Here is a 14,560-nt window from a genome sequence, read left to right on the forward strand (position 1 = left end):
TTCAGGTGTGAAGTTAGAGAAGAAGAGAGTCACATTTCTTTACTTCACTTCCTGTAGCGAACCATCGCCAGGAGAAACAGAGGGAAGATCCTTTATATGACCTGTTGTTCATTTAATTCAACTGTGTCTCTGCAGAGCATTTAGTTAAAGTGACATTTATGCTGAGGTCACAACCCCCCCCTCCCCCCCTCCTCTAAGTGAAGACAGTGTGTGAAATGTCTTCAACTCTTTAAACACATCCTCAACTCATCATTCAGAGATTTGTTTAAACAGACATTTACAGCACAATCAACACTTCAAAGTAAAAGGCAGACAATTTCATTCACATAAAATAAATCCTTTATAATATATAATGCAATCTATTACACCTTCAGTTCTTGGCTGATGATACAGTAGATGTCACATTTTCACATCGTACACGAGAGCATGGGCCACATTCGATACTGTGCGTTTTCAATTGAATATGACTTGAAGCCTAATATATAGTCAATTAAATCCTTTGCAAACAAGAGGAGGAAAAAAAAACAGCTGCCCTCAGTTTCCTCTGACTTGTATCACAGTGCTTTTCACAAATAATACCGATATTGGTTTTGTGCCTGTCTTCATTTGAACACAAACTATAGTAATGACACATTTAAGCAAAGCTGAATAAGGTGCAACGGAACAGCACAAAATGGCGAAACAAAAGATTCATTGTGTCCTGACGAAACAACAATAAAGTGAATATGGCTGGAACAAGTGCTGCACGCTTGTCACGTCGGTAAGGCTCCACAAGAAGAAAATATGAGGTTGGGTTGGACAAGGAATCCCCTTCATCTCACTAGAACTGGTGCAGAGGAATGGATGGTCAGTGCTGGAAGATTGAGAGTGGGGTTATGATAGTTATAGATATAATGGTTCAAACATTCGATCTCCAGAGAACACTTCATTTAACTCAGGGAACAATACCTTGATATGTAGGTACGTCTTTGGTCTCAGAGCAGCTCGTCATCTAGGACATCATCGACACTTCCTGAGATAGAGGCAACTTCTAAAAGGTGCAAAAAGAAAACGTGTGAGTTCCAGGTCAATCAGCAATCATCACGCAAACAACTTGAACAACTAGACTTTCTTTTTTTTACTGCAGTGCAGATGGTTGACAGAGAATTGAATAAAATAACTTAATATATAGATAAGTGAGGTCCATCTAATTTGACAGCAACGGTTGAACTACTAATTGAGCTGGATATCGAAATTATTTTCTTTTTATGGAATGACCATGTGTCTGTAGCATCAAGCATCTTCCGAACTTCTCAGACTCTCAATCTTTTTATTTATCATTTGATTGAACACTTGAAAAAGTTGGTTTTATCAAAGCTGCGGTTTTTGCCACATGGGGGCACAACTTCACAACGTATTAGAAATCAGACGTTTAAAATACAGTATTATTTATGACCTTGTAAATTGATATGTGTGACGTCGAACCACAAAAGCAAGTCCAGTGCTTGCTCTGCATTTAGATTAGTTCTGCTCTTTCGGCCCTTTAGCTGCCAACTGCCCCACTTCATTCACCAGCCGGTCATCAACTTTGTCTGTCTGCTCTGAAGTGGTGATCAGGTGGTGTACGGTGAGTTTCTTTTCTTTTTTGCTTGCTGGAAAGTGAGAACCATGAGACTGAACAAAAGAATGAAATGAAAACGATAAGATACTAAATGTCTGAAATGCTCTGCAGTAGGGCTGCAACTAACGATTATTTTTCTCGATTAACCAATTGTTAATTGGATAAAAGAAAAAAGCTACATTTTACCCTTTCCAGCAGTTTATTTGAAAAGCAACTTCATCTTCTTGTACAGTGCTGTTTCTATATCTATTAAAAGACATCTGCAACTTAACTATGATGACAAATCCAGTTTCAGGTATCTACAATTTAATTCTGACTTAAGTTCAAGATGTCTTTGATTCACCTCAATTCAAGATCCTTAAATTAAGTTTGAACTAGTCAGTATGGTGTTGTGGATATCATGAACTTGACTTATCACCAGTCAGAATTAAATTGTAGATAACTAGGTATGAATAGGTATGATTAAATAAACTGATACAAGCAAACTTGCAGTTCGGTTTTATTTGACTGTATTCCAGATTACCCAGATGAATTGTCAGGGTGCAGTAGAGTATTTGACTGCCAGTGTCACCCATGTGGAGGGATTAGAGGCATATCTGCTTGACAATATTCCCAGACCACATGTGTGAAAGACATATCTATGTCTACTAACTCAAAACATGTGAATGACGGAGTTCAAACTCAGCCTTCGCCTGTGACTGTGCAGTTTTGCTGTATTTGTTGCAAGGGTTAATGGAAACTTCTATTCGTGTTCCACATTTTTGTTAAACTTCTCTGTTTGTCTGAGCCTTGGCTGGATGTCAGGTCATACTCTTCATGACCGCGAACAGTCCATTTCCTCTTCTAGTTTTATGTGATACACTTAACCGGTTGACATCCTACAAACTGCCATTTTATCTTTATCCAATATTTATTTTATCTTTATCCATTCGTTGCAGCTCCCTTTAGGTCGCTATTTGTCCCGGCTTTTTAGTATCTTAACTACTGCAGCGAGCATGTGTGGTGACAGTGGCCCCATCATCGGGCAGATGACTAAACTGTCTCATTATTAGAGTCTGTACTCACCTGACAAGCTAATACAGGAGAGACTAAGCTCTGATGATGCTCCTATCACATCATCCTGTAAAACCAAAAGAAATGAAGCTGTCAAAGTGTTTAAGCAAGTGGAAGATATATTTTAACTCCTCAGTCAATGACGAGACCAATATTGAGGCCTTTGTCCCCAGCCTTCTGATATAATTGATGTCACTTTGACAAAATAATCTTCATTTCAGGTCCACGTATTGTCTTTTTCCAAACATTCAACTGCATCTCATGGTTTGCACCAACAAAAGGTTTGCTGCAAAACCCCTTTTGGACCAAATATTCCAGGAACTACTGAACCAGAGGAAAAGGTATTAACTAGACCCTAAGGTTAAGGTTTGTCCACCTGCTAATTTCATGAATTACAACGAACAACTTACACTGATCACATACTTATTTCAGAATTGCTCAGTTTTACACTTTGTAGAAAGCTTTGGCATTTCTAAAGATCTGAAGGAAGAAACCCTTTTCCGTCGGACAAGAATAAATTCTATAATTATCTTACTTTTTGCCATGAAATTATACACTGAAGATATTTGACATGGGCATAAAAAAAACTGACCTCAAGTTAAACACAAAACCTTATTCTATAAAACACAAAGTACAACAGACAACACAGTTTTGGTCACTAATAAGAATCCACTTGGTTCAGTGGCTCACCAGCATCCTCTGCAGGCAGCCCAGATTGTCCCCCTCCGTCTTCCCATTCGCCAGCTCCTTGAAGCTGACAGCATGGTCCCGCCGAATCAGCTCCTCGCCTATATCTACAGTCTAGGATGAATGTTTTTTAAATTGTTTTATTACATGTTGTGTGAAAAAAAAGAGCGACCAGGGTGAGAGACATTCCAACAAATAAACACAGATATGACCAGTAATAGAAACCAATCTGACCTTGCCCTCGCTGTTGACATAGAGCTTAACACTGGGCCAGGAGGACAGCTCAGAGTGCGAGTAGCTGCACAGTTTGGCCTGCAGGGGTTTCCAGGAAGCACAGTAAGTCAGTTGATCAAACTCATCCAGGGCAGCCTCAGTCCACATCTCCCCTAAACAACAAGACAGATCAGAAAATATATATTGTTAAAAAAGCTTTGGGGGGGTTAAAAGGGGTATCACTTGAAATTCAGAATTAAGCCTTTTATAAACTTGAATAATTTATTGTATTTAATCAAATGCATGTAGGATGAAGGTACCGTATTAAGATGATGGTTTTACCTTTTGGTCTCACTCCTGCTAAGTTGCACTCAATAGCTTGGAAAGGTAAGCTGAGGAAATCACTCCTGAAAGGTTAATGTAGCAAAAGCAAAAGCTGTTAATAATTTAGCTCTTGCAATTTTCTCTGATGCCATGAACAATAATATGCTCTCTGCAGATGCATGATAGTACATCAGAACCCTCACTCCTGCAAGTGTGTGTACACAGTTATATGGAGCGGTGGAGATGAACACTTGTTTCCAAGTTTGAGCTGACACACGCCTTGAAAAAGTAGGTCTCCAATCAACCTGAGCTGCATGTCTTGGACTGTGGGAGAAGGCTGGAGTACAGCGAGAAAACCCAGCAGACACAACCACTGTGTCTCACTTCAGGGGCCGCATCCTTCGGCGGACCCGGTCTACGCAGCGGACGTCAGCTGCATCCTTCGTCATCTGAACCGAAATGAGACGGTGTGGTCTTCTTACCAGCTTGTCCCGCCTTTACAGCCATCGCCTAGCAATGTCGCTTAGTTCTTCTATAAAAACTCTTTAACATGTGCACTGTTGCTTGGGTAGTACTTTTAAAAAAATGATGTTTTTGCCTCGCTTGCTGCCACATTACCTCTTTGAAAAACATTTTGTCACTGAAGCCCAATGAGTTATGGGATAGGCTGGGCCGGGAGGGATCCACCCGGTGGAGGCTTCTTTGCTCGCGGGCGGGAGGACACACTTGTCAGCTACATTTAAAGTAGCCTTCGAATTGGGACCGTCTCGTCATGCCGCTGTGACACAATCGGCCTTCAAATACAGCCACCACAGGATGTGGCCCCGAATTGAGACACAGATACTGAACATACTAACTCCACACAGAAAGGCCCCGGCCAGCCAACAGGTTCAATCCAAGAACCTTTTTGTTGTGAGTGCTGACCACTGTTCCACCCACCGGTAGACATCCATATCATATTTGGATAAAAAAAAAAGCCCCTTGTAGGCATAACTTAAACCGAACAGGAAGTTTGAAATTAGTCTACAGTATTCATTGCAATTAACACACATTATATCTTCTAGAGAAGTAATCAGATCCACTTTGAAGATAGTCTGTGTGATCAAAAATACTTTTTGGCGTGCTTTTGGTAGCATGTTGTAATTTGATGCAGGAAGTTGGTGAAACTCACATAGACATTGTTCAGCCTGCCCCAAACTTCACGTTTAATAGTCCCACGCTGAAGACATCTACATGCCAGTTATAGTGTGTACTCACAGCACCAATCATCTTCTACATTAAATACTTATGGTCTGGTCTACACCTAATATACAACACAATAATGCATTCTTCACGGTTCTGAGTTCAGATAAATTTACAATGCAGTTACTGTGATGTCCAGGATCTTCTTACCTCATATGGCGGAGGCTGTCTCTGGGCAGCTCTCCGTTGTCCCCAAAGTCAACAAAGTAAAGGTCCACTAGTCCAGAGCTCAGAACTCCCAGCACCCTGGCCCTGTTCCATGTACCGTGGTCCTGGTATGGAGAAGCCACAATGTCCCCCACCACAATGGTCTCTACCCTCTGCTCCTGTAGAACAGAAAAAGACAGCAGTTCCACACTTTGTTAAATCCTAGAACTTATTACATGATCTGTATCAAAAAGTAAAAAAATGGCATAGGACATGTCCTCACTGTGGGGTTGCCGCTGTTGTAGAAGCGGTTCATCTCCTCTGTCAGTTTGTCGAGCTGGAGGGAGCGAACCCCCAGGATCTGGATCCAGAAGTGGTTTGGGTTCTCCGACGCAGAAACATAAACTTCTAGATGTTCGTCAGGCTGGAAGCTCAGGTCTGGGCTGGGAACTTGACAATGCACAGAGAAAATAAAATATATATTCTTTGTATGATATGATCATGTTCAAGGACAGATAATAGTGGGGACGTTATAGTGAATGAAAAGTCTTTTCAGGACTCCATTACTAACTTTCAAACTTGGAGACTTCAGACAGTGAGTCTGTGGAAATACTCTCCTCCTCCTCCTCCTCTTCCTTTTCCTCTTCCTTGTTGTCTGTGTTGCTGATTTTTAGCTCCTCCATCTTGTCAACATTACTTTCTGGTTCTCCTGTGGTTCCACTGGCATGAATGATCCCATTCTTCTCTGTCTGGGGGTAGGGACCATTGTTGTTTAAACCCACTGGCTCTTCTGTCTCTGTGATGTCGGCCTGCTGATGTATACCAGTGTGGCCACGTTTGTGGCGTAGAGCAGATGACTGTGAGATCTTCGTCCTCACCATCATGTCCTCTCTGACCTTTTCTAGAATCAGCTCCTGCAAACAGATCACAGTCGTAGGAGTTACATTTGCTACCTCAGGCAAGGAGGTGTCTGTTTGTATGTTCATTAGCAAGTTTTGTAAAAAATATTTATGGTGTTGAAATCTATGAGCTTGTACAATTTGGTGCAGTTTTACAGACTATGTTTCTTTCTTATTTTTACTGGATTACTGGCTATGTATGTTTCTACTCGCCTTGGCCTGTTTCACTTCCTCTTTGGTCCCAGTGATTGTAATGTTGCCCTTTGTCGACGGACCTTGTGTCTTCTCTTTGGAACAAGCCACTTTGGCCCCTGTGGTCCTGGTGATCAGTTTCAGACTCTCTCCACCACGACCTGCAGCACAGGCAAGACATAAGCAACCCTTCTACCCTCCAGTCTCAGATACTCAGATATTTTAACAACCAATCTAAGGACATGGTATAAGAGCATGGACAAAGTGCATTTAGTCCCTCTCTAAATCCCTTGTGGCTAGTTGGACAAGGTGCACGGTTAAAAGAGTTGTATGTAGTCCCTTAATGAATCATGGGTGAGTTTCGGATGTAATAAACCATAGTTATTCAATGCATGTGAAGATGAAATTGACATTTTGGCGATTTACTGTATTTTGTGGATTTTAGATGTTGAAATGTTTGCTTGGTAGTGTACGCTGGTTGCTTGCAGCAGCTGGAACACTGTAGATAAAAGTTTTCAGCCCAGATAAAAACTGGGCTAAAAGGCTCAGTTACTGAGCTGATGATAATGATCCGTGGATTCTTCGTGAAACTACATGGACAAGTGACAGCTTCCACATTGCAGTAAGTCAACTGATGCACAGATCATATAAAATATTGATGGACGCAAGCTAATGGAAAGGATAGCAGCAACAATCAATCGTATCCACTTAAACATTTAGCAGCTACCTATTATACGTCCGAAGGCCGTCTGAGGAACCTCCAGAGCCTCAGTGACTGGTTCACAGTCTGTGACCAGGTTCTCCAGGACACAGCGAGCCAGAAAGATCTGTTCCTTAGAGCCCTGCAGCAGGAAGCATACAGCCCCCGAATCTGACAAGACCCTCACCTGGGCTCCAGACTTCTGGGTCACCTGAAACAGACAGAGAGAGCTGATGGAAATTACATATAATGTCATATTTTATTGTGTGAGATTTTAAGAAGAAGTTTTTTGTAAGACTCATTTGGGGAGTTGCAAGTCTTCATATCCTATGAGACTCACTGTCAATCAATTAAATTGAAATAGTAAGTATCGATGAATTCCTTTAAACAAGGATGCAAAACTGAAGATTTTCCTTTGAGGACATGATCTCATCTAGATAAGCACAACACAAGATAACATGAAATCTCCATCATGATAAAATTCGATCTAACTTTGAACTCCACCAGGAAAGGATAGCGGGTGTTGAATGTCAGAGATATTACGTTTGAGCCATTTTCACCTCCACTGAGGAGGTTATGTTTTCATTTTGTAGGATTACAGAAAAACTACATGACAGATTACCATGAAACTCGGTGGAATGATGCAGGATGGGTCAGGAGAAAAAAACGGAATAAATTGATGGCTCCAGGAATTTTCTAACATTTCTCTGCAGTGGTTCCCACAGACTTATTTAAATATTTAGCCATAGCAGGGGTGGTTACACATGCAGGCGCACCAACATTGCTCTCACACACACAACAGATTCCGAGTGACAGGCACACAGACTAACGAATGAAAGATCTGCATGCCACTTGAAGGTACAAACAACTACAGCTGGAACTGTTACGACTGAAATTGGACGTAGACAGATTTTTTCTTTTTGCACGATAGCCTGAGCACGTGTCTGGCAAATAACACTATCATGAAACTGTCCCAGGACAGATTAGAACATGGCAGGTGCCATAGACTAGATAATTAATGGCTGCTTTGACATGTGAGATAGGGCATTAGCCCTGGCGGAGGGACGTGCTCTCAGAGCGCCATTCTATTTTTCTATGTTAACAAACTTAGATGACTAGTTAATTAAACAATTATTTGGTCAGCACTGATTCTTGAGAAGTGGGACAAAATAGGATCCAATATTGAAAAAATAAAACCTTAAGCTCAGACAAATGAAACTACATGTATGTCTCTACCATAAGCCACTGAGCTATGCTTTGATAAAACCTCCCAACTTTTTTCTTTTTTGCCTTGCCATCACTTATTTTGTGTCAACACCATCAGACACAGATTCATTTTCACTCACATTATGCAGCTAGACCTACAAAAACTAAAACATGACTTTTGTCTGTGTTGTTTTTGACTGTATTTTAAAGTCTATAATTTCAACGTTAGGTTAAACAGCAATCAAAATATTGTTAAGATTTAAAAACACATTCTCATGTTAGGAGACAGATTACATTTTCACATATGCCCAACAATTCCTCAAAAATAGGAAATATCATGCGGAAATATTATCAAAATATTTATCCGACAGTGGTGACATAGACCTGACGGAGTTGACCCACATCTGACGGTGGTGACAAAAACTTGAATTTGTCGTCATTTTAGCTCTCAAATATATTGAATCATCCGATTACAGCATGAAAACAAACAAACCAAACTATGAATAGGTTGTTTATAAACAAATGTGTGTTTTATTTTGAATTTGGATTCCTTTGGCCTCAGCGGTTTGTGTGTCAGACCAAATTGCTTCATTTGGTTCAGCAGCCGGTTTTGGCTATGCCTCCAATTCTCTCTGTTTTTCCTCTGTTCTCCTTCAGTCCAATCCTGTATTTGCTTTATTTACCTTCACTAACTCTCTGTCTCCATCTCTGTCTCTCCTGCCTCAGAAATTCTTTTTAAAATTCTGGCTGTGTACTGATTCTCTCTCCGCTTTTTGATACTCTCTGTTCATCATTCTACATTTCTCCAGTGACAGATGTTGCCTAGCCATGCCGGACAAAAACACATAAAAACAACACTCAATATTATTAATCAAGATGGTGTTGACATACCATGGTTATGACACAGGACATATTAACATTAAGATTTAAAACATTATAAAACTATAAAACTTATTTGACCCTGTCTGCCATGGATGCACTCTGCATAGGTGGAATGTGAAAATGGGTCCATCGGAGTGACTGCTGCCCCTAATGTTGTCAGATTTTATTACATTTTAATGAATGTCTGACGGTGTTGACAAAAAGTGGGGACACAACTTTGAAATCTTATGAAATATGCATGCGTCATTGAAAGACAACTTTGCTCTGATGAGATATTATTATATATTTGTATCCATTTCATTGCACATGAATGATTGATCCCTTCTCTGTGGAGATGCTGTTTTAGATGTAGTGGGAAGACAGTGTCTTTGATTTGATATAATAATTATTAAATTAAATTCAACTGGAATATTGTGTTGAATACATTCTATTATTAACAGAATAATCACATCACAATAATAACATCTACATTTGAAAATATTTTAATTTTAAAACCGAATGGCAGGTTCAACTGCTGGATGTGTTTTGTCCCATGTCTCAAGAATCAGTGTCTACATAAAATTATTCATTTACAAATTTTTCGATCAAAATTCCAGACATTTGATAGTTTTGGCTTCTCAGCTGTGAGGATTAGATGTTTTTCCTTGTCGCGTATCACAGTCAATTTCATATCTTCTAGTATTAGATAGTTGTTGGACTAAACAAATAATTTGAACATCACATTAGGGTCTCTCAAAATGTCATAGACGACAATCTTTAAGTGACACTCTGTATGGAGACCCAAATAGTTCAATATTACATTCATTTTTTTTTACTTTGTCAAAAAGAGTAGCTCTAAAAAAATGAATGAAACTACAAAATAAGTTTTAAAATTGTTTTACCAATGTTTCGGAATGAACTCAGGCCAGAAACCTGGCACAGATGTACAGCTTCCTAATTCAATGTTTAAATCGATTCTAGAAGCTATTGTAAAATTGTCCACCGCTTTTAACTGAGAAGATGAAAAATCTTCATCAGGTATTGAAGTACTCACCATTTCCAAGAACTTGGCTTGGTATCTCGACATGTTCCTGTAAACTTCTACAGGAAGTGTCATCTTTGACGTCTCAACTTCGGGCTCCTTACCTGTGAAACAACATTCACTCATGAAGTCATTTATCATTTATACACAAATTAGGGTTCTAACAATAGTTCTTAGCAGCAGATACCCACTGTTGCTGGTGCTGCTTAAATGGCGATAGACGATGTAGCCCACCGTCGCCCCAACAGAGAGCCCCGCAGCCAGAGCCACCATTTTCCCGGAGCTTAGGGAGCTCTTGTGACCTTCCTTCACTGCATCCATGACGCGCTGTACACCCAGCGGGACGCTCCACCTAAACACAGACATGACACATGTCTCCTTCCATTGCTGGTGTTAGGACTACGAATGTCCTGCACATTGTCTTTCTATGTCCTGTTTTATCAACTTCTGACTGTCAAGTCTTTACAGGAAGTCAGCTGTCTTTTATACCTTTTGAAAAAAGGAAAAATGAACATCACAGCATCCAGATGAACCTCGTGGTGTCATGAACAATTCATGTGTTTTGTTGGCTGGATGGGCAGCTGTACAATCATGCAGCACAACAAACTTAAGCATTAGCAAGCCTAAAATTAAAAACTGTAAATCAGGCGTTCCAAAACATTTTCATTATAAGACCACTAATTGATTAGGTTTCTCTGTGGAACCCCAACTAATTAGACAATGTATTGTTTTTATTTCATGAACCCGTAACTGTGTCATGTATAAACTATAGACTGTATATAAAGATAGACTACACGTTCCCACTTCTTTCCACATTAAGAAAATATTTCGGTTACTGGTGCTGCCATCTTGTGCTGGTGACGTCATTTGGAGCCACAATATCTACGTCTTAGATGTGCTCGACATATTGAAGGTCAGTTTCAGATGTAAATTGGGATTTTTCAACCCAATATTGGCATCAAATCACTTATTGACCAAACTTATCAGACACACAAACACTTAAACATACTTAAGTGTGATGAGAGCCACTTAAAATGACAGAAACCATCTTTCAGATTTTTTCTTTTTACATGTACTTTGATTTTCTTTGGTTTGGTCCATGTCCCATTTGCTGACAGGGAGGGGACGGGGTTTATGATAAATACTACAGTCACACCTACACTACAGGGATCCAGTTGTTCTGGCTTCACTTTAGGGGGCTGTCAGGTTGTCCATGTTTATATAGAGTCATTCTTTACCTTGAGAATTTCGTTTTTTCTTGATCTTGAAAACAATTTCAATCAGTGGTCCATTTAGTAGCTTATCTGAGGCTCTTGATCGAGTTTCATGAGCTTCATCAGCAGATGGAATTTGCTCAGCTGTCACAGAATTGTAGATATTTAAGTTATACAATATTCTGAGCACTGATAAGTTCTTAATGTCCATGTTGCCGAGATCCAAAGTTCACTCGTGATCTTTGAAGCAGCTGTGGAGTAACCATCTTTGTGTGATTTGATAAAAACCTTGTGATGAAATTAAAACTCATTGGTGAGAACGAAACTGACTGTTACATTTGTGATTCTGTAACTGAGACAATTCACTAAACTAAATCATTGTCCCAAATTCCCCAGACTGCAGGAGATTCTTACAGCATGGCCTCACTATCTCAGACAGTATCATTTGCAAGATTGTCGGACATTCAAAAAAGAAACATGCACAAGCAGTCACATACACAGTATAGTCCTCTAAATGCTTAAACATTTAGTGTATACTGTACATACCCAAACAGCACTGCGCCTGTTATAAATGCACAAAGCATCTGTCCTGACCCTGGCAGCAGGGCGTAATGCACTGTAAGCTGCTGCTGCAAACACTTGAATACTGTTTACTGTATTTGGGCGACCTCCAGCCATTCCACTGATCACTGAATACTTGCACCAAATTCTTTCTGAGGCTTTTCACGTGAAACTACCAAAAGCTACACCTTACACGCAGAAACAGAATGCAGTGGAGGAAGCCAACAGCAAAGAGTATTGGGGCTATATACCGGGGAGCACACAGCACCACCATGCAGATGCGTGTCTCACTGGGAAAAGAGGGCTCTGGGGCTGTAGTTGAGAAACACCTGGGACCTGGACACACCAACGTCCATCTCAAAAGAATCGCGACAGTAAGACTCAAGTCTTCTCCGATCCAGGCTCTGTTTTTTGTGAACATCCAAGTTCAAGACTACTGACAGAGAGAAGGGGAACAAAGTGGCATCATTTCAACTCACTGCAGGACAGGAAATGGTCACATTACACTGGGATGCACATTTCAGAAGAAACCATTAAGACTGACTTACTTAATACAGTTCTTTACTGAAGCCGCCGATAAAGGCCTAGCATAACACAACAGGACAACTAATCGCTGTCTTGAATTTTCGCAAAAATTCAATCTTTCTTTCTGAAAAATTTACAAATATCTTCACAGAAACGTCCGACTTTCTGAAATTGCTCAAGTGTTTTGGAAAGATCCAGCAAGCAGCATGTTGTTCTGTTGTTCAATAAGTTAGTGAAACCATCATAATTATTTGTAAAACATGCAAAACATTACATTTGTATATTTAGAGTGAATTATTTGGACATATGGACATTTGGAGGCGGTGACTGAGTTTGGCCCTGCGTTGAAGATGTTAGCAAACAGGTTATTCACACTGAGATTTCAACTTCGATTGGATCAGAACACATTATAACATTGTTCTTTTTATGCACACAGTGGATAATAAATCACAGTCCTACTCAAGTCATCATCTGCTCCAATTAACAAAAACTAATGAGCGCAGACTAAAAGGGCTACTTTAGCAATGTTTTCAGGACAGTTTGCAACAAATGGAATTAAATTATACTTGGTCTTAAAACAGAAATAAGTAACTAACAAGTCACAAAAGTTGGATCATCTCCCAAACAGAGCTATTGTGAGTAATCAATATATAAGCCACTTTCTGCATTAGCAAAACAAATACTATTTCAAGGTTTCCAAAAGTCAAAAAAAGAGAAATCTCCTGAGGTCAGTGACACGTTGATCTTATATCACATGGTGACCTGTCATCCCTGTGTGAAGAATAGCTGGTTAGGAAAATGAACAAAGTAGCAGTAGAGTTTCCCTATGAACACGTGCACTGTTTTCACTCTCCTCGGGTACGTTTATATATCGAAGCTATAACTGATCAAAAGAACAGCAGCTTCACATGAAGTTTATCTCTTCACATCAAGCGAACCACTACTCTAACAATGACTTGACCCAGTTGTCCTTTCAAAGCAGCGAACCAGTGTTCATGTATATTTACTCCATCTCAAATGAACAGTTTTATACCTGATGACCTGTCAGAACGACACTTTCTCCTCCAGTGTGTCAGGCTACCGTTAGCTCGCTGCTGGCTGACGCAGGCGACTCGGGGATCCAGTGAAATGAATCAAACCTCATTGCAATGCACGCGTCCTCAAACAAGACACCATTTGCAGGTTATTCTAACTCAACATGATGTTATGAAGCGTGACACTCACAGGCAAACTCTCCCTTTCTTCAGACTCGACCTTCTCTTCCTCCTCCTTCTTCCGTGGCGACTGCCTCTTCTCCTTCTTCTTCTTCCGCTTCTTCCGTGTTTACTGGCGGTGCACAGACCAGCTCATCGACGCATTACCGCCTCCTGCTGGACTGGAGTGTCACTCAGGAGGTTATGCAGGGAAAAAAGTAAAGCGAAATTAGCGTATGATTAAAAACCAAGACACGAAAAGAACCACATTTTAAAAAGGCCCAATTTTTGGTTTTATGCAAAGTTTGACCGGCAGCCGATGAAGCTGCTGAAGGACAGGAGTGATGTGATTAATGGAGGGGGGTCTGGAAATGTTGCGAGCGGCAGAGTTCTGGACTAGTTGAAGTTTATGAAGGAATTTGTGAGGGAGACCAAAAGGAAGGGAGTTACAGTTATCGATGCGGGATGTAACCAGGGTGTGAAAGAGAATGACGCCACTGTTGGATGTGAAGGAGAGGCAGAGGTGATTCATGTTACGTAGATGGAAGTTTGCGGACCGAGTAACATTATTGATGTGAGCTTTGAAAGATGCTGTCAAGGAAGACACCCATATTTAACCTGAGAGGAGGGAGAAACTAGAGAATTGTCAATGGTGAAGGAAAAACGGTCTGATTTTGACACGGTGGATTTGGTGCAAATAAGGACAACCTTGGTTTTACCACTGTTGAGTGTGAGGAAGTTGTAGGAGAACTAGGATTTGATTTCCTGAAGGCAATCAGAGAGGGAGGTAGGCGGGAGGATGGAGGTAGGTTTGTTGGAAAGGTAGAGCTGGGTGTCATCTGCATAGCAATCCATGAGGTGCGTTCGACCTGATGCGGCACTCTGCAACGCTGACTTAAAG

At 40.5% G+C, this 14,560-nt stretch overlaps 1 protein-coding gene across 7 annotated transcripts; it reads right to left on the reverse strand.

The window, feature by feature from the left end:
• Positions 1-321: 321 nt before the first annotated feature.
• tdrkh (tudor and KH domain containing) lies at positions 322-13,806 on the reverse strand. 7 transcript variants are annotated; one of them, XM_035146367.2, is made up of 15 exons: positions 13,691-13,769; positions 12,233-12,377; positions 10,358-10,518; positions 10,179-10,270; positions 7,085-7,268; positions 6,379-6,518; positions 5,838-6,180; positions 5,550-5,716; positions 5,270-5,445; positions 3,896-3,960; positions 3,575-3,726; positions 3,344-3,454; positions 2,666-2,720; positions 949-1,030; positions 322-826 (listed from the first exon to the last, which is right to left on the reverse strand). In XM_035146367.2, exons 2-14 carry the CDS (start codon positions 12,295-12,297, stop codon positions 975-977), a joined length of 1,767 nt encoding a protein of 588 aa, XP_035002258.1. In that variant the 5' UTR covers positions 12,298-12,377; positions 13,691-13,769; the 3' UTR covers positions 322-826; positions 949-974. The 7 variants fall into 7 exon arrangements, with proteins under 7 accessions (XP_035002258.1, XP_035002256.1, XP_035002257.1 ...); XM_035146365.2 differs by having other exon boundaries at positions 322-853; XM_035146366.2 differs by having other exon boundaries at positions 322-853; positions 12,233-12,374; positions 13,691-13,752.
• Positions 13,807-14,560: the final 754 nt, after the last annotated feature.

This window comes from Hippoglossus stenolepis, chromosome 21 (assembly GCF_022539355.2).
Source record: "Hippoglossus stenolepis isolate QCI-W04-F060 chromosome 21, HSTE1.2, whole genome shotgun sequence".
Lineage (NCBI taxonomy): Eukaryota > Metazoa > Chordata > Actinopteri > Pleuronectiformes > Pleuronectidae > Hippoglossus > Hippoglossus stenolepis.

What these genes read in the sequence shown, in the direction of transcription:
- tdrkh (XM_035146367.2), bottom strand. Translation starts at nt 12,297, where the DNA reads ATGGACGTTGGTGTGTCCAGGTCCCAGGTGTTTCTCAACTACAGCCCC. An exon ending in CCCAGAGCCCTCTTTTCCCA is followed by an intron (nt 10,519 to 12,232) that starts GTGAGACACGCA and finishes GTCTGTGTTTAG; the next exon opens with GTGGAGCGTCCCGCTGGGTG. An exon ending in ACAACAGCGGCAACCCCACA is followed by an intron (nt 5,446 to 5,549) that starts GTGAGGACATGT and finishes TCTGTTCTACAG; the next exon opens with GAGCAGAGGGTAGAGACCAT.